Below are 25,092 nucleotides of genomic sequence, written 5' to 3' on the forward strand. Positions count from 1 at the left end.
ATAGTAAAACAATAACACAATAACGTCCTCGTAGGTTCATTTGAAATGAGTACGGTAATTTATCTCGTGATGTCAAAACACAATGTATTACAACACAAACATAACCGCTCGGCCAAACTGACTTTATAGAACACCATCAATCCACATGATGAACTCAAACTCAAATATTGATTTATTCAACTGGACTTCGCTTTGAAGCGTTTTTCAATCGTCAAAATATAGAAAAATAATAATTTATCAACATAATAGTTTACACTGGGCGCCATCGAAGGGACCACATTGGATTCAAATTCCCTGCGATCAAAAACTTATTATTTGTGACATAAGCACGTCGTTCGCTTACCACAATTAAAGGCTCAAATATCCTGGACAACCGCCCGGATTGCACATCACATTATAATATTGATGAACTACATTACCGTTACAATATTCCACACCACAAACATTTACTTCACACAACGCAAAAGAAAACACACATTGTGCGAGTTCCTTCATAGTTCATCCTTGTTTACTTGAAGTCAATTCAATCCGATTTTTCGTAGATTGAAGTCCACAGTGGTATACTGTCATGATGGTGACAGTGACAGTTGCACACTGTCACGTAGTATGATGGAAGAATTTGTACCAGCCTGCCAGGATTCCGAGGAAGGGCTGGTTCATCTTCTACTTCTGATGTTAAAGCGTGGTTGTTTTGATCGTTATTTTGAATATAACTTGTAATATTATTATTATTTGATAATTAAATGATTATTAATACTTTTATCCATTTGATTAAAATAATTAATTAAGTTCGTCAATTGATTTACTTTTAAAATATAATTTTATCTTTAAATTAAACGCGCTAACACACATGTACAATTCGCTGATCGAGCTTTTTGTATATGTGTGCGTCCACATTGTTTCCCCGACGCTTTTTAGATTTATTAGAATAATTATTAGTCAGTAGTGCTCAACGGCTAGTTCTAACAACACATATATTGTGAAGAGTAATAAAGTGATTAAAGGAAAGGCATTATTATTTGGGCAACCTTGGGGTACAGAAGCACTACTCAACATTGGTGACCCCGACAAAGAACATCAAGAAATTCTAATACAATTAAATATTATTTTGAAGACGAAGATTTATTAGAAAAATTTAAATTTTAAATATGACGATGCCTACATCAAACCTTGGAGCGATGCCGTCGTCGGAAGTTTTCGCCGTTACAGTTTCGTCCCGGATACCAGATTTTTGGGTGGACCAGCCGCGTGTGTGGTTTTATCGTGTGGAAGCAATTTTGGCCCCGCAGAAATTAGGTGACGAAAGCAAATTCGACTTAGTCATATCTAAGTTACCGAAAGACGTAATAGTACAAATCACAGATTTTTTAGAAAAACCGCCGGACACAGACAAATTCCAAAAATTAAAAAATAAACTTTTAACATTATTCGAGGATTCCAAAAACCGTCAAATAGAAAAACTAATTGGAGAAATGGAATTGGGAGACCAGAAACCCTCCCAACTATTGCACCGGATGCGTGACCTGGCCAGGGACAAAATTCCAGATGATACACTTCGAGTTTTGTGGCAGGGTCATCTGCCACCTACAATTAAGGCCGTCCTAGTGGTCGCTGAAACGAAAGACCTTAACAGCCTAGCAGTGATCGCCGATAACGTCGCAGAAGCCACACGTTCCAATCAGGTGGCGGAAGTGAGACACAGGAGTTCCAGTCACGAAGACGTTGAAGTAGCTACCCTTTCAGCGGAATTGGCGAAAATAAACGTGCGCCTTTCTAACATCGAGCGCTCGCGATCACGAGCAATACATCGGCGACCCAGAACACCGTCACGCAATCTTCGAGAATCGTCAAGGTCATCTTCGAAGCGACGTCGTCCCGGCGGACCCGACTGGTTGTGCAGCTACCACTTCAGGTTCCGTCAGCGCGCTCACAGGTGCATCCAGCCGTGCGCGTGGAAGAGGAGCCCCAGCCCCAGCGCAGCAGCCGCCCAGCCGGAAAACTAGACAGGCAGGTGCAGACTACGGCGGAGGTCTGTACCATCACGCCGTGCAGCCGTCTCATGGTAACAGATATAAACACTAATTTAAAATTCTTAGTAGATACCGGTGCCAATGTTTCCGTTTTGCCCGTATCTAAAAATCCATTTAAATATCATAAATTATGTCGATCAGATCTTAAATTATACGCTGCTAACGGTACAGAAATTGCAACTTATGGCATTAAATCAATTGTTTTAAACCTTAATTTAAGAAGACCGTACCGTTGGGATTTCATTTTAGCAGACGTCAAACAGCCAATATTGGGAGCTGATTTTTTAACACATCATAAATTATTAGTTGATTTGTATCGAAAAAAGTTAATTGATCAAACTACCGATTTACATGTATTAGCCTCCTTAGTTTCGTGTACGCAACAATCGCTAAATTCTGTGTGCAAAAGTCATCCGTATTACGATTTATTAAATATATTTCCTGACATTACTAAACCGATGTCGTTTAAAGAAACTACATCGCATAACGTTTTACATTATATAGAGACGAGCGGCCCACCTATTCATGCTAGAGCTAGACCGTTACCCCCGGATAGATACAAAAAGGTGAAGGAAGAGTTCAGGGTTATGCAAGAATTAGGTATCTGTAGGCCTTCTAAAAGTGCTTGGGCTAGTCCGCTTCATATTGTAGTTAAAAAGAATGGCGAGTTAAGGCCGTGCGGAGATTATCGACAGCTCAACGCAATAACAAAGCCCGACAGATATCCAGTTCCGCGATTACACGACTTTACTTTTATATTGGCTAATAAGAAAATATATTCAAAAGTGGACATAAATAGAGCCTATCACTGCATAAAAGTTGCCCCATGCGATATAGAAAAAACTGCTATTATTACTCCTTTCGGACTTTTCGAATTTCCCCGTATGAGTTTTGGCCTAAGGAACGCCGCACAAACGTTTCAACGTTTTATGAACAATACCGTTTTACAAGGTCTCGATTTTTTATTTTGTTATTTAGATGACGTAATAATTGCCAGCGAAAATGAGACTTTACATCAAGAACATTTGAAGTTAGTATTCGAACGTTTCAATACATACGGCATATCTATAAACTTAAGCAAGTGTAGCTTTGGACAGTCGCGTATAGAATTCTTAGGTCACGAAGTGAGCGTAGATGGAATTAAACCGCTCAAAGATAAAGTCGAAGCCATAGTTAATTTTCCTAAACCCGTTACAGTATCGGATTTAAGACGTTTTTTAGGAATGATTAATTTTTATAGACCACATTTACCTCATTTAGCGTCACATCAATGCGAACTTAATAAATATTTAGTGAATTCTAAGAAAAATGATAAATCGAAAATTATTTGGAACAATGTTAGTGAAAATGCTTTTGTGCAATGTAAGATAGGTTTACAGAATGCCGTCACATTGTCACATCCCCTTTTAGATGTTCCCTTAGCCTTGATGACCGACGCTTCCAATACCTGTATGGGTGCGGTATTGCAACAGCGAGTAAAAGGTAAGTGGATACCCCTAGGATATTTTTCCAAAAAATTTTCGCCTACCGAGCAAAAGTATTCTACTTATGATAGGGAGTTGCTAGCGATTTTTCAAGCTATAAAATATTTTAGGAAATTGTTTGAAGGCCGTCCTTTAACTATATATACAGATCATAAGCCTTTATGTCATGCATTTTCTAAAATAGGTAATGACAGTAAAGAAACGCCTAGAAGGACGCGACAATTACTTTTTATAAGTGAATTTACGGTCGACATACAGCATATTAGCGGTAAAGGGGCCTTAGACAAAGTAACAATTACAAAACGATAACGAAGTTAGAAATCGCAAAAATGTATGGGATTGACATTAGATAGACCACGTGATCTAACGCGGCGTATGTCAATCCCATACATTTTTGCGATTTCTAACTTCGTTATCGTTTTGTAGTTGTTACTTTGTCTACAGGCCAAGATAATATTGTAGCCGATACTTTATCGCGCGTAGAAACAATTGTTTGCCCGACTGTACTCGACTTCAACGAACTTGCTGACTCGCAAGCGAAAGACGAGTACTTGATTAATATGACACGAAGTGGGCATAGCGATAATAATGTAAAGTTTAAGAAAATGTATTTACCGACTTAAAAAAAGGAGTATATTGCGAAGTTTCAAATAATATTATTAGACCTTATTTAACAGAATATTTTAGAAAAATTGCTTTCGATAGTGTTCACAATTTAAGTCATCCCGGTATACGTACGACTCGGAAGATGGTCACTAAACAATTTTTTTGGCCTAGTATGAATAAAGATATAGGGAAATGGACCAAAGCGTGTGTATCATGTCAAAGGTCGAAGATTTCGCGTCACGTTGTTTCAGATATAGGAAAATTCCCGGAAGTTTCGCGATTCGAGCATATCCATGTGGATTTAGTTGGTCCATTGCCGACATCTCCACAGGGATTTAGATATTTATTAACAATTATAGATAGATGTACGCGTTGGCCTGAAGCATTTCCCGTTAAAGAAATTACTGCAGACGTCGTTGCTAAGCATATTTATGAAGGATGGATAGTTAGATATGGTTGTCCCGTCCGTATTACTAGCGATCAAGGACGTCAGTTTGAGTCGAGTCTATTTTTAAAATTAATGTCATTTTTGGGTATTCATAAAATTCGTACTACGCCTTACCATCCACAAAGTAATGGCGCGGTGGAGAGGTGGCATAGGTCGTTGAAAGCAGCCCTTATGGCGAGACTGCTTAGTAGTAATAAAACGTGGATAGACGAATTACCCACTGTAATGTTAGGGTTGAGAGCAGCAATACGAACTGATAGTAATGTTAGTGCCGCAGAATTGGCCTTCGGTAAAACTTTACGTTTGCCTGGCGAGTTCTACGATAGTTCTACAAATGACTGTGACGTAAACGATCCTTACAGTTTGGTAGAAAAAATCCGTGAAACAATATCTCAGTATCGCCCGACGAGAGATAAAACGAACGCAAAGAAAATATTCGTATATTCCGATTTACAAAGTTGTAGTCACGTTTTTGTTAGAGACGATGCAGTTCACAGGTCTCTAAAACCGCCTTATGATGGTCCTTATCTAGTGTTAGAACGTAGTTCTAAAGTTTTTAAAATACAATTTCCGAATAGAGTCGCACGCGTTTCCATTGACAGGTTAAAGCCAGCCTTTATTATAAAAGATGATGTTGATGTGGAAAATAATATTGTTCCACATAACACTTCTTTATCGAAGTCGGTTCAGCATGCGCCACCCATAAGCGTAACTAGGAGCGGTCGCGTAATACGACGACCCGTGCGATTCGCGATATAGAACTTTCACACAGTATTTAGCTATTGTCTTTAGTATTATGTGTATTGTAATTAAATTTATTATACTTGTGTGTTATATACCTTTTTTTAGAATGTAAGTTTATATTCGTTTACATGTAGCTTTTGCGTTTTATACAAATTTTTATACATATTAACAATTGTTCAATATTTGTACAACGTTTTATAGTAACTTAATTTGTTTTTATCGTTTCATATTATTGTTAATCATTTCATTTTATGTTTTACGTAAATATGATTAACATTACATTGCATTGTGCATATTTTACATTTTTGTGTCTATTGCGAAAGAATGAAGTAATGCGATAGTTTTGTTTTTGCGCATTGAAGATGCCTATTTAGTATTTCCTGTTTTTGTACTAGATTAGTAAGTTATATCGGATTACATAGGTAATAATATGGTCACTCATTTAACATTTTTATTAAACTTTATTTATGCAAGTATTTAATCACATTCATTTATTAATCAGCTCGCAGTGGGGACAGTTCTATCTTAGCCATTAGTTTATATTATTTTTTGTAACAACATGGGTAACTACGCAACAAAAGAGAAAACTGGAGGAGTTGCAAACGTGCAAATAGAATCCAGGAGTATAGACGATCACGTCAACACCATGGTCATCGTAATGATCATATTGGCTGTGATCGTTACGGTCATAGTTCTATTGGGCCTGCGTGGTTTTTGCCATCGCCGGATCAGGAGTTGGCTTCGTCGCGAGGTGGATAAGGCCAACCAAGGACGAGCGTCCGCGACGCTAGGGCAAGTGACCCAGCCAGCGCCGCCCACTGCGGGATACGCGTAAAATAAATAATATCGTAGTTTTAACATAATGATAAATTCATGTAGTGACTAGTGAGTGTGTGACCATATCGTAATTTATCTACGTAATCCGATCAATTTTAATTAGGCTAAGCCGTTTAGATGTTATATCTTTTAATGATGTAGAATTAAGAAATATTACGATTTCATATGTGTATTCAGTATTGCATTGTTATCTCATTTGTATTTTACGGTAATTTCTGTGTTTGTCTTTGTATTTTTTGGAGTGTATAATTTTTTTTTGAAAAAGGGGGGGAATAATGTAGGGACACACATGTACAATTCGCTGATCGAGCTTTTTGTATATGTGTGCGTCCACATTGTTTCCCCGACGCTTTCTACATTTTATTAGAATTATTATTTAGTAGTGCTTAACGGCTAGTTCTAACAACACATATATTGTGAAGAGTAATAAAGTGATTAAAGGAAAGGCATTATTATTTGGGCAACCTTGGGGTACAGAAGCACTACTCAACAATTAGCATCAAGATGTAGATGTAGATGCACCGATACAGTTATTTCTCAAAAAAAAAATACAACTTTTTATAAGTAAGGTAATTTTTCGCCTGAACACATTAAAAGAATTTGACATATTAGAATGAGCATTCGCTCATTTGATGTAAATGCACCGTTAGAATAATATAGAGATTAGATGGAGTCATAGGTTATAGTTTATGTTTTTTTTTTTTTTTTTTATGTCAGAGCAAGCAAAGGGGCAGGTGGGCCACCTGATGGTAAGTGGTCACCACCGCCCATAAACACTTGCCTTTTAAATAACTTTGTATTATGAACTAGGTGTATATTAAAATTAGTATAATAAACAGTACAACGTGCCATGACTGAGGCCTATGTCCAGCAGTGGACAAACATAGGCTGTTAATGATGATGATGATGAAACAGTACAACGAAGTGAATGCGTACTCCATGCGGTAACTAGAGCGTGCTGGCGACTGTTTTAGCTCATCTAAGTGTTTAGCCAATTATTTACAATGTGCTAGTGTGGTTGTGACTTTTTTCAATATTGCCCTATATGGTGCTTTTCTTCCAATAATGTGCGAGGATGTGTAGTGTGGAATAAATAAATATTTCAGGACAATTTTCACACACGGCACGATCTGATCCCATACTAAGCTTTCGCTTGTGTTATGGAAACCAGATGGCTGATAAATATATATACATATATATCATTTTAAGTAAATACTTATACAGATAATAAACACCTAGACACAGAGCAAACATCTATGTTCATCACACAAATATTTGCCCCGGGTGGGAATCGAACCCACGACCTCTGGCTTAGAAGGCAGGGCCACTACCAACCAAGCCAACCGATCAGTCAAATGTAATGGAATATGTGTTTGTAAAATAATAACCTATAGCACACCCCGGACACTCCATACAAAATTATCGTTTTGACAGTCACACCACAGTCACACTGTAGAGACTGGAAATGTGTGTGTTAACGCTTTATGGCTGGCACATTTGTGACTAGCGTAAAAAAAAAATTCGCGTTTTTCTGATGGAATACATCCGTAAACAGCACAATATCTAACCATTTTCTACGAAAAACGATAATCACAAATCCAAAATAATAAAATTACTTTAAGTCAATTTGATTAATGTTGTCAATCTTCGTTGCGTATCGTCCTTGCAGAAAAATGTGGCCCATTTTAATCACGATCGTGCGGGGTGAGGTAAGTGTAAACATTTTGGCGGGAGGCAGAGAGTGTCCGTTCTGTAGCGTTTAGCTACTATTATGTATTCTGTGCCTATAGTATCACTTCAAACGCTATACGCTTCAAACTAAATGAAGCGATAGGATTGGTTATTTACAAACACATTCCTCGCTACACATCCTCGCACATTATTGGTGGAAAAGCACCCTTAATGCAGTATTATTTCGAAAGTGGAATAATGACAGCTCTATATAGGTCGTGTAGCGACAGCACTTTATCACACTGGAAGTAATACTGATTTAAGACTTGTAGGAGATGAAGATTGGTAGGATGTGACGTCACGGTCATATCGTAATTATTTTAAGGGAAATTAATTTTGCATCTAATAAATGCAAATTAATATTTCTCTTTACTTTTCTTATGGTCTCTTTACTTTCTTTACTTACTTGTATTATGGTAGGTACCTGGGATATAATATTCGATTTTTTCGAATATTATATCCCAGTATAACGTCAAATTGTTTTCGAAAAGCAAGGTAGAGCTTGCTCGTAAACGGTTTAGAAATTATAAATTTAATATTGTAAAAGTATTGATACTTCTTCAATGTGAAAGTAGGTACGAGCTTCAATATAATCTTTAAGGAAAGCAAAATACCCTTGTTTATAGACTTCAAACCAATCTTACGCTGAGAGTATATTTAAAGTACCTATATTAAATACTAGCTTTCCGCCCACGGCTTCGTCCGCGTTTTCAAAGAAAAGCATAGTTCCCGTTCCCGTGGGATTTCCGGGCTAAAACCTATCCTATGTGTTAATCCAAGTTACCCTCTATATGTGTGTTCATTGTAATCGGTCCAGTAGTTTATGCGTGAAAACCATACATACATACATAATTACAAACCTTACCTCTTTATAATATTAGATTATTATTAGTCTGTGATATTAGTATAGATTATAGTGGTCATGTAGCAACTAATAGTGTTTTGGTAGAATATTAAGGCGCGGGACATATACAAGCGGCGCGGCGCGCTGCCGGCGCGCATCGGGTGCAAAATTTTATATTAAAATCAGCATCGTCACGTAATTGACGCATTTTTATGTGAATGTATACAAGCGGCGCGGCGCGCCTCGGGCGTGCTGCCGGCGCGCCTGCAGGCGCAACCGTGGCGTGCCGTCTCGACACCTTTCTAAAGATCTTTCATACAAAATGTAGAAGAAGTACGTGGTGCAAAACAGATTGAAGAGGTGCGCTTATGGAACGCCCGCGCCCGCGCCCCTTGTATTTGACCCGCGCCTTAGATTTGATTTCGTAGTTGCACAATTAAATATCCGATGATTAAAATATTGTTACTTAGCTGTAATTAAATAAGCTTTTGAAATTATAATAATCATGCTACATTGCATTAAAATTAATTATCACTCAGTATAAAATTATAAATTTAAAGGATTTACTTTTTCTATCATTTATAAATTTATATTTATAAAGCATTTCAATGCCTTAAAACCTAAATATCAACATAATATAATCAACAGGAACGGAGCAATGCAGGTGAAACCGCAGAGCACAGCTAGTTATGTGGTACAAGGGGTAGTTTCACATGTATTTTATCGCAAACTATATTATTATACAGGGTGTAATTATATTTATAATATTTCTCGTTTTATTTTTAAAAATTTATTCCATCCATTTTACACATTAGGTTAAGTACTTTCGATATCAGTTTAAAGTTTTTTGATATCTGTAATAGTTACAGAATAATCGCCTGTGCACACTTAACGATTACACCCTGTATAATTACAAATAAGTGTTATAATTACAAATAATACAGTTATTCCATAAGTTCTACGTATGTATGTGTAACAATTACTGAACCGTAGAATATTTATCATTACTATTTCCTCAATCAAAATTTATACTTATGTTGTAATAATGTAATAACAAATACCTTCTTTTGAAACTTGAAATTTTGAAGCAGGCGCTGATTTGATTTATATAAATGACATAATTAATATATATCTAAACTAGCTTTCCGTCCGCGGCTTCGCCCGCGTTTTCAGAGAAAACCCCGCATAGTTCACTTTTCCGTTTCCCGGGATTTCCGAGATAAAACCTATCCTCTCAAGTTGGATCGAACTGCACATGGTGTGCGAATTTTATTATAATCGTTTAAGTGGTTTAGGAGTCCATTGAGGACAAACATTGTGACACGAGATTTATATATATTAAGATAGGCATATAAGATAGATGAACCTTCAAATATATGCACTTTTCCCAAAAGGATTTTTAATAGTGCAGTCATTTGTTCCGTTTTGTAATGTCGTCATTAGTATTGACAATATAATATGTTAATGCACACAAGGTGTATTTTTTTCCAACGAAATCTTCAGGGTCAGAACGATTACCTAAGAACGATCGAGTAACATTTATTTATTTCCTAACAAAAGATTATAAAAAGTGTTTACTCCACCACAATAAGCACGCTAGTGATTACATTGAACACTTACAATATAAGAATTTTCCGTGTTTCAAAGGAAACGAGCAATGTATAATGCATTTAATACAGATAACCACTTACTGTCACAATTTTTATAATGACAGATTTATCAGAAATCCAATATATTGACGCTTCGTGACACGGAACGTTAAAGAAAATTGTTCTTATGTTTATAGCACTTCCGATTCGCTGTCGTAAAATAAATTATTTAATTTTAATGCTATTGTACATATTAGAATTGTAAGAGAGTAAACACTCTTCTGTATGGTTACTTTAAATATATTTATTTTTTTAAAACCATTTTTTGCTATCTATGAATATTTGAATAGCATCCTTAGTTTTTCGGTTAGTTTTTCTCAGGTTCACAAGAGTGAGACATAATACTATATTATGCTAGCTATAGGTACATAAACGTAATCCAAACTTACACACACACTAAATTGCACATAGACTATAGACTACTACAATAAGGTAATTATAGACTCTTCGACACATATAAAAACAATTCTTATTGAACATATGCTCTTCCTTAAACCGACATTCTCACGGAGGAGATTCTTAATATAACTTTTTTAAACGAAATTATATATGGTCTACAAGCATAAACCGTAACCGAGTTGCGAGTTCTGCCTTGTTCTACATCATTGATTGACAGAAGGAGTTCGTAACATATCGTTTAAAAAAGAGCGTGTGCGCACACGTGTCAGAAGTGAAACTTCTTTGACAAGATTGGATTTTTGGATTTTGATTCAAAGATACCAAAATCGTCGCCTTACTCGATGACGTGACGGTATTGCCACGACGCGACCTTGAAATTTTCCTCTCAACGCACTTAAAAAAGTTTCACTTTAAAATTTACAATAAAAGAAACATAAGTATTTAATTTGCGTGTTTGATTTGTACATCGGATGGGTTAGGCCTAGATGCAGTGGCGGATTGGCAAACTTAGTGCAGCTAATCAAGTTTCAATAGTTACGGTTGTAAATTAACGATATTTTCAAATATGAATGTGATGGGAAAGAAAAGTAGAAGCAGATTATTTTTTTACTACACACCTATATGAATGTTATTATTTATAATATATTTTAATTTCTATTAAACAATATCTAAATGTCCTAATTTTCTGTCCCCAAAAATGTGCTGTCCTAGGCTTCAGACTACTCAGTCTTCTGACAAATTATAACTACATAAATGGAAGTTTTAGTCATATGTGTTTGTCTTTATGTCATGGTGATCACCTCATTTTTCCTTATATAAATCGATAAGTTATAACTTCACATAAAGGAATAGATATCAGGGGCCTTAGACAAAGTAACAATTACAAAACGATAACGAAGTTAGAAATCGCAAAAATGTATGGGATTGACATTAGATAGACCACGTGATCTAACGCGGCGTATGTCAATCCCATACATTTTTGCGATTTCTAACTTCGTTATCGTTTTGTAATTGTTACTTTGTCTACTGGGCCTGTATAGATAGATCAAATTTTGTACACAATATTGTCACTACAAATACGATTTCTTTAATACGTTTTGTAGGTCATTCGTACTGAGAAAATATTGTCTCTACTCTCTTTATATTGTTTTATTGTAGCTTTGTCATCGTAACTCAATAACGATTATGTGATTTCGATCCATATTTAGGTCGCATTTGTCATACTTCTTGGTAATTGCGTGATTTGTCTGATGAGATGATAATATATTGTTTGGCTGTAGTAAAAAATCTTCATCCATTTCTAAGCGTAAATTTAAGTACCTATGTGTATATTAGTTGAAATTCATATTTTGAATTAGAGAAAGTCTTTTTTTTAAATTAAATTCTTACTTAAATAATGTTAACCATTGACAATTACTGTTAGTATTTTTTATTTGTTATTTACATTATTATATTTTGTTATAGATGAAATTGTATCATTAATACATTTTTTAGTTATCTTCCTTTTGCGTTTTGGATAGTGATATGTTTAACGAGTATTCGAAGGTAATCGAACATTTTCTTGGTATCCGATTGAAAGGTACGTAAGTGTTACACACACACAGTGATAATGATACAAAAAAAAGAAACGTGCTTACTGCTTATAGTATTAAGACATAAGAGATTCAAAAAACATTTCACTAATAGAAATCTTTTTAGTAGCATTGCTTTCAGATATTATCATAATAATATTTGCCACTTTTTAATTTAATTCTAACGTCATTGTATATTTTCTTTTTACATTAAAAAGAGGACCAGTTACACCATCTATCGTGGTTATAAGAATTCATTGTTACGCTCTAGGTACGAATGAATTCATATGAAGTGAAATTTATGTGTTTACGCGGTACACCGCTTGGTGGCGCTGCTTTAATAATGAGTTCACAGACTAATAATAATATACTACGTATGAGTTTTTATTTACTTTGAATATAGAGAGGGCGTGTGTTGATGTCTTACTGTTGGAAATCGTTTGACAATAAAAGTTTATAGGAGATCGTTGGGCTACATTTTAAACGATGGTATATTTAACCGTTTGGCCCATTTTGATAACTTTTTTGCATGTACCTATACTGAAAATTCGTATTTAATGTATTTTTTATATTATTGGAAAATTTACCGAAAATTATCCCAGTACCCAGCAGTCAGCACTATTACATATTTAAATGAAATAAAATACAATTACTCTACCTTGCCTACTCTTTAGGTAAATCTTCTAAAAACATTCACTTTCAGAATTCTAGGAAAGTGTAACCATCTTAGTAATATAATACGTTATCTGTGATTGCGAACAATATCCAGATGGCAAATGAAAGTGGCAGGTGGATCCAAAACTCGATACCGTCACCCGTCACCACGCCTCGCTGCTCCCACAGATAAAGCATTTTCAGAGACTACACTGTATTTATTTATTGTACCTACTAATATTATGACATCAGAGACTTTAAAATAGTCACATCTGTACTACACTGTATTTATCTTCTTCTCTATATATACATTATACATAAAATTCTCGAGTCACAATGTTCGTAACCATAAATTCTACAGAAACGGCTGGACTAATTGTCATGAAATTTTGGGTGCCTGGGTAGATCTGAGAATCGGTCAACATCTATTTTTCATATCCCTAAGTGACAATAGTAAAGCAACGGCAACATTTGCCGGGACAGATAGTATTTCGATATTATTTCTCAATTTAAATCATACATTATTCGAATTTCTTTTTTGATTTCTATAATAACACATTTATTAATTATTATTATAGATAGTTCCACACTTGCGTGTAGATGAATGAAAATTTCGCTTTCTAATTTAATTATTCTAAGTTTTGTATAATTCTTTAAAATATGTAATACGATTAAATAGCAAGTCTAAAACTAAATCACACAGTAGAGTTTCTAAATTATAAAACGTTAAAGAAAAAATAAATGAATGAATAATAAATTGGAGTGTTATTTTTATTTAAAAATAGTTAATTCTTTTTCAGTAAAGAAAGTCCATAAACAAAATGTATATAAATCTATACATCTTCTGACTTATATTAAATATGTATATAGGAATGATGTTTTTTTTTACTAAGTAAAAAAGATTTCTTTTTAATATTTAAGTAACTAAAATATCATTCGTAATAATATGCTCTACATTTTAACAGAAAAAATATATTAAATGTTACTCTGGACTCTACATGAAAATTATGTAAAAATATAACGTATCCGTTCCAGTTATCGGTTTGTATTTAGAGCACATTGAGCAGAAGAGCTTAGTAAAAAGTATAATTCACCCACTACACTGTTTTCCAAGCGACACCAGCGCTACAAAACGAATACATTACTTAGAATCGAAGAACAAAGCACTGAAGCGCACGTCATCTTTACATCTTGCTTTCTACGCGTGTACAGACAATGAAATGTTATTGTTTAACGATCAATTGACGCGCGCTTCCAAATTCAAATTTATTCGATTCGAGTTTTATTTTTAATTAATGTAGTGTCTATATTGTGCTAGTCTGTTTTCGTGTAAAGGTCGTGACACTGCGGTGATGTGGTATATAATAGTGACATTGTTTTTAATATGGCTGGCGGAGAACTTCCGGCGGAAAGAGTCGCGTTTGTTTGATCATCAGTGTGTCAGCATGTTTGTATAAATTTGTTATTTTTTGTGTGTACTGTATAGCTTGAATATTGTTATGTTTATGTCATGTATCTGAATAACTTTAAAGTAAGTGACGGTTTTTTTAAACCAATTGTGTTATGTTTTATTTATTATTTTCACTTTCATAGACCGGTTAGACTTTCATAGACTAAAAGCGTTCCTTAGTTTAGAATTCTAGAATTTTAAAAATGCATTATTTATATAAATTATGGTCCGGGAGCCAGCAGCAGATTTTATGACCAAGTTCCTCTCAAGCGGTAATTAGTAAAATGCATCAAAGTATAGTATTATGAAGCCTCGTGAACGTCAGCTGGAGCTCGGTTGGGGGGAAGAGCGGTTGTAGCCTCCCGTATCAGCTGACGGTTTTTCCACCAAGATACAGCCAGCTGACATATATATTTATCCACAGTTACATATAAGCTATCATCAGGTAAATTTTTGTTTGAGAGGAAATAACGGAAAATAAATTTTTCTTTAAATTTAACTTTCATGTTCGAGACACCAGCTGACGTATAATACACCATGTTGTAACCAGCTGACTATTTTTTTTCGTTGAGATATTGGGTTAGCTACAATTTGACAAATTTTTAGCTGAGAGGAAATGAATGAATGAATGTATTTTTTTTCCTATGTGCGTGGGAGGCTACAACCGCTCACCCCCCCAACCGAGCGCCAGCTGACGTTCACGAGGCTTTATAATACTATACTCTCATGCGTCTGACGAATTATCTCTTGAGAGGAAATAGTTAACCAAATTTGCACCTGGCTCCCTAACCATTACTAGTTTGGTCGAAATTCGAACAAATACCACCTACTTTCCACTTCAAGGTAATTAACTTAACCATATAATATCTGACCACCGCGAGCGCATTAAGTATGGAGAATATTCTTCAAAAATACGTCCCTGAGCGCATTTACATAATCTTCTTATATATAAAAATGAATCGCAAAATGTGTTGGTAAGCGCATAACTCGAGAACGGCTGAACCGATTTCGATAATTCTTTTTTTATTATATTCCTTGAAGTACGAGGATGGTTCTTATGTAGAGAAAACGTAAACATGTACCACGGGCGAAGCCGGGGCGGACCGCTAGTTACATATATAAGTTCGACCTATACTTTCTCATAATATTATAAGAAAAAAAATCTAGTCATGGCAATAGAAATAAAGAATATGCCGTAAATAAAGGGTGCAAGGACATTAACATTAAAAATAATATTATTGTATTTTTTGAGGATAGACTATCCAATTTCGCAAAAGTAAAAACATACATAACGATGTACTTAGATATCTCATAATAGAGGTATAGTTATTTTAGTATTTCATACCGTGATTGATCCGGGCCGTAATTATGTACTTTGTCAATTGTTATAGTATAATAATGACTAGACTTTGCGAAGACATTTGTTCTGTTTGTGATATTCGTCTAGCAGTTTAAGTTGACCTGCACAATAAAGTAGTATTATTTCCAATGTGGAATAAGAACAGCGCTATATAGGTCATCTAGCGCCATCACTTTCCCACACTGGAAATAATACTACTATAAGACATCACGGTAACCTCCCGGGTTTTTGCTGAAAAGGAAATACTCTAAATGTTTTATATCATTGGCAATAATAATACTACATATAAACAAAATGTTCGACGAGAACCGTGTAGAATAAACTTTAGCAGATACAGGAGTTAAATTAGCAGTTTGATAAGATACTTTAGTATTGTTTATCAAAATTCAAAGAATAGCCTTCTGCGTGTGAGTATGTTGTGTCAATCATTGTCTATTCATTTTCATTTCTTTGAAAAGTAGGTAGGTTATATCTACTTTCGATTACCTATTATTATACTTGCACATTAATTCACCTTATTTTGGATTACAGCCTTATTCTTTATTCCTTTTCTTACTCTACAAAATAACTAGAATCTAAATGCTAAAATGTCCATTGCAGTCACGTCTCTATGGAAATGGATTGCATTATTAATTCACATTATTACTTTTAGTTGATTTTCGTACGTCTCGATCTTACCGCGTCTGCTTACTGCATGGTACGGTCGGCAATGTGTCTGGTAGAGCGCCAGATGGTAACGCCTCTTGTACCTACACACACGATTTTTCGAGCTGAAAATCTACGGTTAATTTGACGTGTGTAGGCACGGTCGTCAGTATGGAAGATTGTGGACTTTTTTTTTTTTTTTTTTTATTGTGTGATAGGGAAGCGCTTGACCACGATCTCGCCTGATGGTAAGCTGAGATGTGGCCTATGATGGAGCGCGCTTCCCTAGAAGGTACCCGTTCACTCTTCGCTTGAAGACCCCCATATTGTACTCGTCGGGGAACACATACTCAGGAAGCATGTTCCAGTCCCTCGCGGTTCGGATGAAGAATGTCGATCCGAACCGCTTTGTCCGGGTACATGGAACATCCACCATATGGCGATGCCTAGAGTCTGTGCGCCTCGACGATCGATGGAAAAAACGTGCCCGTCGGTCGCGGCGCCGCAGTACCGTCGTGCCGTTGCGAAAAACCGTGTGTGTACAATAGGGCTAAGCACTACCACCGCCCATGAACATTAATTGCAGAGGCGTAAGGTCGCCTTTACAAATGATTTACCGAATTTAATATGTATGGAAATTGGAATAATTTAATGATTCATGTAGGGCATAAAGGATAGGACTAGGAAGGGTAAGTAAGAGGAAATGGGCTGGGATAGAATAAGGTAATGGATTTATTTGGTCCTCATGAGTGGAGGTAGAGTCGAAGTGGCTAGACTATTATAAATTTCCCCCTCTCTTGCACCATCTTAAAATTTGCTTTCACTACAATATGTTTAACCTCATTCATCTACCTATTCTAAATATGTACATACTTAATATGTTTAAATTAATGTTTAGGTTCTTTTGGCGAGTAAAATTAAACCTTTAAATTTTTGGGGTTTTTATGCATTTGGAAAATATTCAACCAATAATTAATTTATGTACACGTACACCTCTCTGAATACATAAATTTTGATAAAATTATTCCATAACAAGGCCATAACAAAGGAGAAGAATTCGCCTAACTAATTCTAATTGCGCAAGTCATGAAATAATTTTATAAGTACAAATTGTTCATCATTCACAAATATGTGGTATTTCATAATAATGTATTGCATCACTCATAATTTCACTTAAATTTTGTCATGACATTAAATCATGCCAATTAATATTTTTTGTCCGTCTGCCCGCGTGTCGTGCGTTTTCCAACGACGATACAACCGTGACTTATTATGCTCGAGTGGGTATGGGATATTAACATATAGTCAGTTTTAATTAACATGCATCATTTCATGATTGAGAGTAATAAACGAATTAGGAAAATTTTAACTGGTAACTTTGGGGTTTTTAAGGTATCAGAAAAATGAAACTAAAAATAAAAACGTAAATATACGTCAATTTGTAGAGCCTTCAAAATTGTAATTTGTAAATTTACCTTATTAGATACAAAATATAGAAAAATATACTTAAACTGGACAGGCAAGCGAATTAAGAAAGCCGAAATTTTGAGAGGAAAATTATCTGTTCATACTATTTACAGACCTATAAAAAAATTTCCGAAAAATATTTTCATTGAATCTAAGCACTTAGTAGCTTAAATAAATACTGATAATACCATACTTCCGGGAAAGCTCTGGTAATAAACACCAACAATTATGCGCAAATCTTAGTGTTATATAAAATAGAAATAAAACTTTATACCATTAGCGGAGATTGTGCAGATGTTGTAATTATATTTTTCGGTGAAACCTTACTCAATAATCAAATTAAATTCAAATGATCTCGAGTTTTGGAGCGGAAAAGTCTTTGTAATAAAACCGTTGTGAATTTTAATTGTGGACAATGATTTATGCTTGGAAAATACGTTTTTGCCCCTTTCTATAGTTATAATTAACATAAAAAACGCAAATTGTATTCTCTATTGCAAGGTTATTAGTTTGTGTATTTTACGTATCTAATGAAAGACGTATATAAAAGATATATTTATGAACCTACATCATGTAGAATCGACAAAATCTATTTATCTCCCGTTCTTATTCAAGGACCCTTTTCTCAGACGCTTTCGGAAGGTTCGGAGCTATAAGTAGAAAGTAATCGTCATTTGTTTCTTTTTGTCCATATAATAAATATACCTACATCGTACATAATATTGATGAAATTTCCAACTGGTAATTGACTATAATATAACTATATCTTTATTTTAGCGAGTTAATTATTGTGAATGTAAAAATTAATTTGTATGTTTGTCATCAAACACAACAACAGAAAAAGTAACAATCATAGTCAAGTCTAGCTAGAACCATAACAGCGAAGCCGCGGGAAAAGCCAGTCTATCATCATAGAGATGGTAGTTATAGATGAAGGAAAGAAAACGCGAATGCTTTCCTATTTTAAGATTTTCATCAGTTCCTTGAGTGATCTTCATCAGGCCGTGCAAATTATACCTACGAGCTCTTCTATATGGGTATTGAAATTCTGTCTGTAAACATGTGTTTATTATTATTATTTTATATTATAATCACTACATAGTATAAAACAATGTCGCTGTTGCGGTCTGTCCCTTCCTATGTAGGCTTAAAATTTTAAAACTACACAACGGATTTCGATGGGGTTTTTTCAATAGATAAGAGTGGTTCTTAAGGAAGGTTTTAGTTTATTTATTGTTAAGTTTTCTACAAAGCAGGTGAAGCCTCAGGTCGAGCTAGTGTTGTATAATTTGAAAAAAAAAACAAACGAGTTTCTTGTCGGCTTCTCTTTGATACTGCTTGACGAACTGGTGGTACCTGATTTCGTTATATAATATGACGATTCAGTAGCCCGTCCGACTAGGGCCCTTCCGGCCTCCTCCACTCAAGCGACAGCTCAAGCCGAGGTTCGAGATTCCCGTCAAGGGGGGACGCCCTTGCGCATGTCGCTACCAGGGTGAACCTTCAGTTCACCCACGCGTCCGCGTTAAAATGTAGTAAGTAGCCCTTCTGGCTAACATTGAGAATCACCACACAAAAAAAGAAGCTCTTCTTAAAATGTAGTTGAATGGAAAAAATGTTTGATATGTGAAATACAATCATATTAAAATAATTCGCTGTTATTGTGACCCTTGTTTTTAACCGACGTTCCTAAGTTCTTAAGGAATTAGGAATACATGCTACGTGATTATTTTTTTTCCCTCCTAGCTTGTCATAAATCCCTTATTTATGCGACATTGCATAATACTACATTAGAGTCTTATAAAATAATTATACATTAACGATTTATAGATTCGAACATCATGATTAACGAGTTCTCATTGTATTCTTGATCATTTCTCTCAATTGTATTATAAATGTTATTTATAACTTGATGTTTTTTCTCAAATTGCATTCATTGACTTGAATGGTTTGACTTGTGATCTACAGTTGAATTAAATGAAAGCCTACAACTAAAAGAGTTGAAATAGCAATAAATAATGGGAGTATTTTTAAAGAAAACAATAGAGTTTCTAAGTAAATAATATATTATGATGGTTGTATTACAGTATACTTTGCTTATATTTATTATTTATTTATTTTACTCTTTAATGCAACTAAACATTCTTAGATAGGTACTAAAATATACAAAAATGAAAGCAAGAAGCAATTTAGTGCATTTGGCGGCCTTATCACTTAGTAGTGATCTCTTCCAGGTAACCAGGGCAGAAGGTAATCAGCTCAAAAAAGATTTTAAATTAATTATAATTATTTTAAATTACTCATAATTAATTTTCTATTAAACTTTCCTTAGTTTTATTAAATTCATAACCAGTTATGTATATATCTACTATAGGTATCATAATATTGACTCATCTGTTAATATATAAAACTTGAAGTAGAAACTATATGTTACGTAATTCTGTAATTAAAATTTAATAACTGTATAAGTATTCTATTGCTTCGGTTTTCTTTAAGATTAAAAACGTGTTAGCATAGGCAATGTATCTTGTATGAAAGTAAGATTGTTTCGGTTATTACGTAATTAAGATAAACATACATAACCGTCTCTAGCATATTTCACTTTTCTGTTTGCGTTGAGATAACTGAGGAAAACTGGATGATGTACATATGTAGATATTATATTTTAACGGGTTTTAAATGCGTTTTTTATTATGTCAGATACACATATGTAGAGAAGTTTGAAATAATAACTAATGTTTCAAATTTTGCTTAGTTGATCATGACAATAAAATAGCAAGATAACTGTGAAGGATGATTAATTCGTTTTTCCACGCAACATATTAACTTTAATATTAATTAAAGCAAACTATTTTATACTCTTAGAATTTATTTAATGTTGTTTATGTCATGTAATGAATATTTTTTGTAGTTCTTATCGTGATTGGCGCTTTAACCACGAACAATCACTGTCATTAGTGCATTGCTTTGAATATGTCCAATTCGTAACAAGTATGAAACATCACATCACATATTATGTAGGAATGGGAGAAAGAGTGAGGCCGGTGGCCGCGCAGTCGCTCATCACGCGTAATTCGACATGGTCAACTGTACATAATTACGGGCAGTACTGCACTCGGCGACCAACAAAGCGCGCGATCGCGCCATAAAGCTTGCCGCGTTTTTTGACAGTTTTGTTTTTTTTTTCAATTTATGTCACCGGCCAAGGTGTTGTCAAAACAAGTTTGTACGAAAGTGAATTTACATTTTACCGTGAGAGTGAAAGTGAAACTATGTTGCATAAGCGTATTAAAATTTTGGATCTTGATGGATTTTTATAGTGCTTTAATAATTTGACGCATCATTATATATTCCATAACGTTACCATTTGAATATTATATAATTTCACCTGCGAAGATAAAACCATATCTCTAATTTTATATTGTCTATGCCGAAATGCTTGTAGGAAACGTGTACTCATTGTTCACAAATATAGTCTATGGGAGAAAGAATAAATTGTCTATGGCTAAATAAGAGTAGAAAATTCCTATAAAAAGTTGTGAATCGTTGCGATATCGCATGCACGTACATAAATAATAACCGCCTTTCATTTCGTATAGAATTGACTGTTTTGGAGTTATTGTCTCTTTGCTGGGTTTGTTGACATGTATGCGTATACAAATTGTCATTAAAAAATCTTATTATATTGAATAAATATACACATTTTAAATTTTAGAGGATTAGGTGTTGATTGTTGAAAACACAAAGAAGTTTTCCGTATTACTGGATATAAAGTGAAAACTAGTTTATTTAAAAAGCACTTTTGACTCAAGTAAAAGTAAAAAAAATGACTCTTACTATTTTTAAAAATTTAAGTAATTAAAAATCAAAAAAATTGCACATAGGTAATCTGGACGGCAATCTAGTGCATTTCGGTAGGTACTTTCAAATCCTAGACATTTGAAAGATTTATCTTTGAGAAGTTTTTAGTTCGTTACTCTACATTCTTTATTTAATTTTTAGATACTATTTAAAATGATAATTTATAATGTAATCTATAGTTTTACAAACGGCTGAATAATTACGGTGATATTCAAGCTTATATTCAAGTTAGCAATCAATGAAAGAAAAGGTTATAATTATAGAACCTCCTTGTTAATAATTAAGCAATTACTATTTGCATGTAACATGAGGTAGAAAGTAATGTATTCATCAATTGTTGATGTTAACAAACCCTAGAGAGAGCGATTTTTTGCGCAATAAACATTATTCAGATGATAACTTTTATGTTTCTATTTTTTGTAGTTTTTTTTTATGAAATGTATTTTTTTTTAGAAGCGCACTTATAGTTCTCTTTATACTATACTAATAGTAAGGATTTATAGAAGTTCTTTGATATTTGTATTTCTTAAAAAAAAAATTGAATTCCAATTTTTCGATCGTAACGATTTTTTTTCGTTTTGCGATCGAACGTTAATATTTAGACAAAAATATTATTTATAGCTAGAACCACATGTCCGTATTTAAGCAAAAAGGAACCACCCAGCAAAAACGCACTTCTGAGATATTAAAGGATTTACAAAAACATTTGAAGCTCTGTTAGATGAAGTAAAATTAAAATTTATTTTATTTAAATTCATTGATAAATTACTTATTTAAGTATGTGTATATAAATTTGCTCTGAATACTCTTAAACTTTCTAGATAATTAAGAAAATGTGCATGTGGTTCCTTTTAACATTTATCAATTGATAGGTTTTCTCTTATACAAAAAGGAACCACAACCCAGGGATTTAATGATATAAATGAAACTATGTATTTATAATATCGTAATAAAGCTTTAATTAAATAAATATATAAAATAATACTTATATAGGACGTTTATTCGACGTTATCATCAAATTGCATTTCGAAATCCACCGTGTCTAGTCCATCTATGTGGTCTTCTATTGCATCATCACTAATGAGACCGTTATAAAAACTCTGTGCATCTTGTGGAATGAGATGTAATATGGCCTGAATATCGCTAGAAGGTGAAGAAAGCTTCTCCAGAGGCACCGACCTATAAGGTTCTTCGTTATAGCTTCTGTAATAAAAAGAAAAAAGCTTTAAATCAAAACAAAGCCACGTGGCTTTTATACGTAAGTATATGGCGACAGCAAAATATTATTAGTTCTTATAAAGCCGTGTCTATGACTATGTTGTATGTACATGCGCCATGTACAAAAAACTGGCTAAGTGCGAGTCGGACTCGCGCAACGAAGAGTTCTGTACCATTATCTATAAAAACGTCAAAAAATCACGGTTTATTGTATGGGAGCATCTTAAATATTTATTTTATTCTGTTTTTTGGTATTTGTTGTTACAGCGGCATCAGAAATACATCATATGAAAATTTCAACTGTCTAACTAGATGGAGGGACAGACAGACGGACAGCGGAGTCTTAGTAATAGGGTCTCGTTTTACCCTTTGGGTACGGAACCCTAAAAATCATATGCAACAGTGGCAACCCTAGCAAAAAATTAAATAAACTTGTTAAAATTTTGAATTTCGCAGGCTAGGGCCTTGTTCCGGTCAAAACAGTGGCCGCGCGAGTTTTAAAATCAAACAAATAATTATATGCACTGAATGATGTGGCTGAATGTACTGTACCTACTGAATCTGAATCTAAACGTATTTTACCAAAATAGTAGGTAGGTACCTAGATCATCGACAGTTATTTTTAAAACAGGGTTTAGTAGTTTCATCTCACAATGACAGATGAATCGTAACAAAATGACTCTTAATTCGACTCGCCTTCGTGAACAACAACATTGTCGTTAAAATACGTAAATCCACAGAGGATTCCTCTTGCACTTACTTAATGAAATATCTTCTTAAAATCACACCACAATCGGGAATGAATCAAAAGTGGATAAAGCGTACCTGCATCTCAGATTCAATAAGTACTTAAATGCATTAAATAAAACTACTTACCCGTTGTATCTTCATTATTATCTTCAGTGTTCGTCTCCAATTCTTTTCTTACCAATTGCTTGCTTATTTATGTATTACTAAACATTTTCACATTTAATTTTAAAGGTAATTAACAAAAACAATAGAACTTACTTTGCGGAGGAAAATAACACCGTCACCTTAGACCGTCACGTATTCGAACTACTTCGCTGAATATGTCACCTATATTGACAGATGTTCGACGTTTTACTTTAAAAATTGGAGTTTTGCACTTTGAGCTATTTAAGCTTAGATCATAAGTATTTAAGTAATGAAATACGTTGTTTAAAGATGAGAAGCATTGTAACAAGTCAAGGCATTTGGTTCCATATAGCGATGATGGCTTTCAGGATGTTTTACAATATTTATTTATGCATAATAGAACCGAATGCTTGTGGTTTTATTTTGCAATAAAAAATTACAATTAAATTATGTATTTATTTTACGCATAACCATACCACAGAAACCTGGTTCCATTTTGTGTATTAAAAATAATTGTTATTAATAGAAATATGTGTAATGTATAATGGTACCAAGTAGGTGTGGATCTGTTTTGTATAAAATGACATGATAGTAATTTCGTTTATTTGTTTGAACAAAGCAGTCCCGTGGTGCTGTGGTTCGGTTTTGCTTAATATGGTATTATTCGTTGTTGCTGGTGGTTCCTTTCTGCTTTTAGTATACCTTGTTTCCAACGTAAAAATCATGTGGTTCTTGTTTGTATAAGAATTTAGACCACTTTTGGATGAGTATTCTTCAATAAAAGCAAAAAACGAAATTTGTCGAGTGGTTCCATTTTGCATAAATACGGACACATATAAAGATAAACCAACCATAAAGGATTTTATTAGAGAAAGGAACATTGCGTGAACAATTAAATAGTTATTAGCTCGACTTCCGTCAAAAGTGTTTTAAATTATTACCGTAGTGTTACCGTATTACTATTACCACATAATATTATGCTAGTTTGCGAACGTGTGCGCAAATTATAGGCAATTATTGATTTTTGTGTTGTTTTGCGTCGCCATTTTGACATCTGAATGGACAACGTCCGTCAAATAAAATTGTAGAATATTAAAATGTGTGGAAAATATTAAGATATTTATTTAAATAAATTTCATCATTGAAAACGAAAGGCACAACATTTCTATTTTATCGAAAGATTATGGATCTCGGAGCATTTATTATTAAACTAGCGTT

At 34.2% G+C, this 25,092-nt stretch overlaps 2 protein-coding genes across 3 annotated transcripts in view; both read left to right on the forward strand.

Annotated features, from left to right (window-relative positions):
* f (espin protein forked) overlaps nucleotides 1-25,092 on the forward strand; it is a 98,807-nt gene that overhangs the window by 16,261 nt on the left and 57,454 nt on the right. The window lies entirely within an intron of this gene.
* LOC149481258 (uncharacterized) lies at nucleotides 898-2,481 on the forward strand. Its single transcript, XM_089705426.1, has one exon. It carries the CDS (start codon nucleotides 1,149-1,151, stop codon nucleotides 2,001-2,003), a length of 855 nt encoding a protein of 284 aa, XP_089561552.1. The 5' UTR covers nucleotides 898-1,148; the 3' UTR covers nucleotides 2,004-2,481.

Source organism: Colias philodice, chromosome 17 (genome assembly GCF_061535455.1).
Source record: "Colias philodice isolate Cphi_HAF_F1 chromosome 17, ilColPhil1 Martin Lab GWU primary, whole genome shotgun sequence".
Lineage (NCBI taxonomy): Eukaryota > Metazoa > Arthropoda > Insecta > Lepidoptera > Pieridae > Colias > Colias philodice.

Excerpts from the sequence above, each read along its gene's own strand:
- LOC149481258 (XM_089705426.1), top strand. The coding sequence starts at position 1,149 with ATGACGATGCCTACATCAAACCTTGGAGCGATGCCGTCGTCGGAAGTT.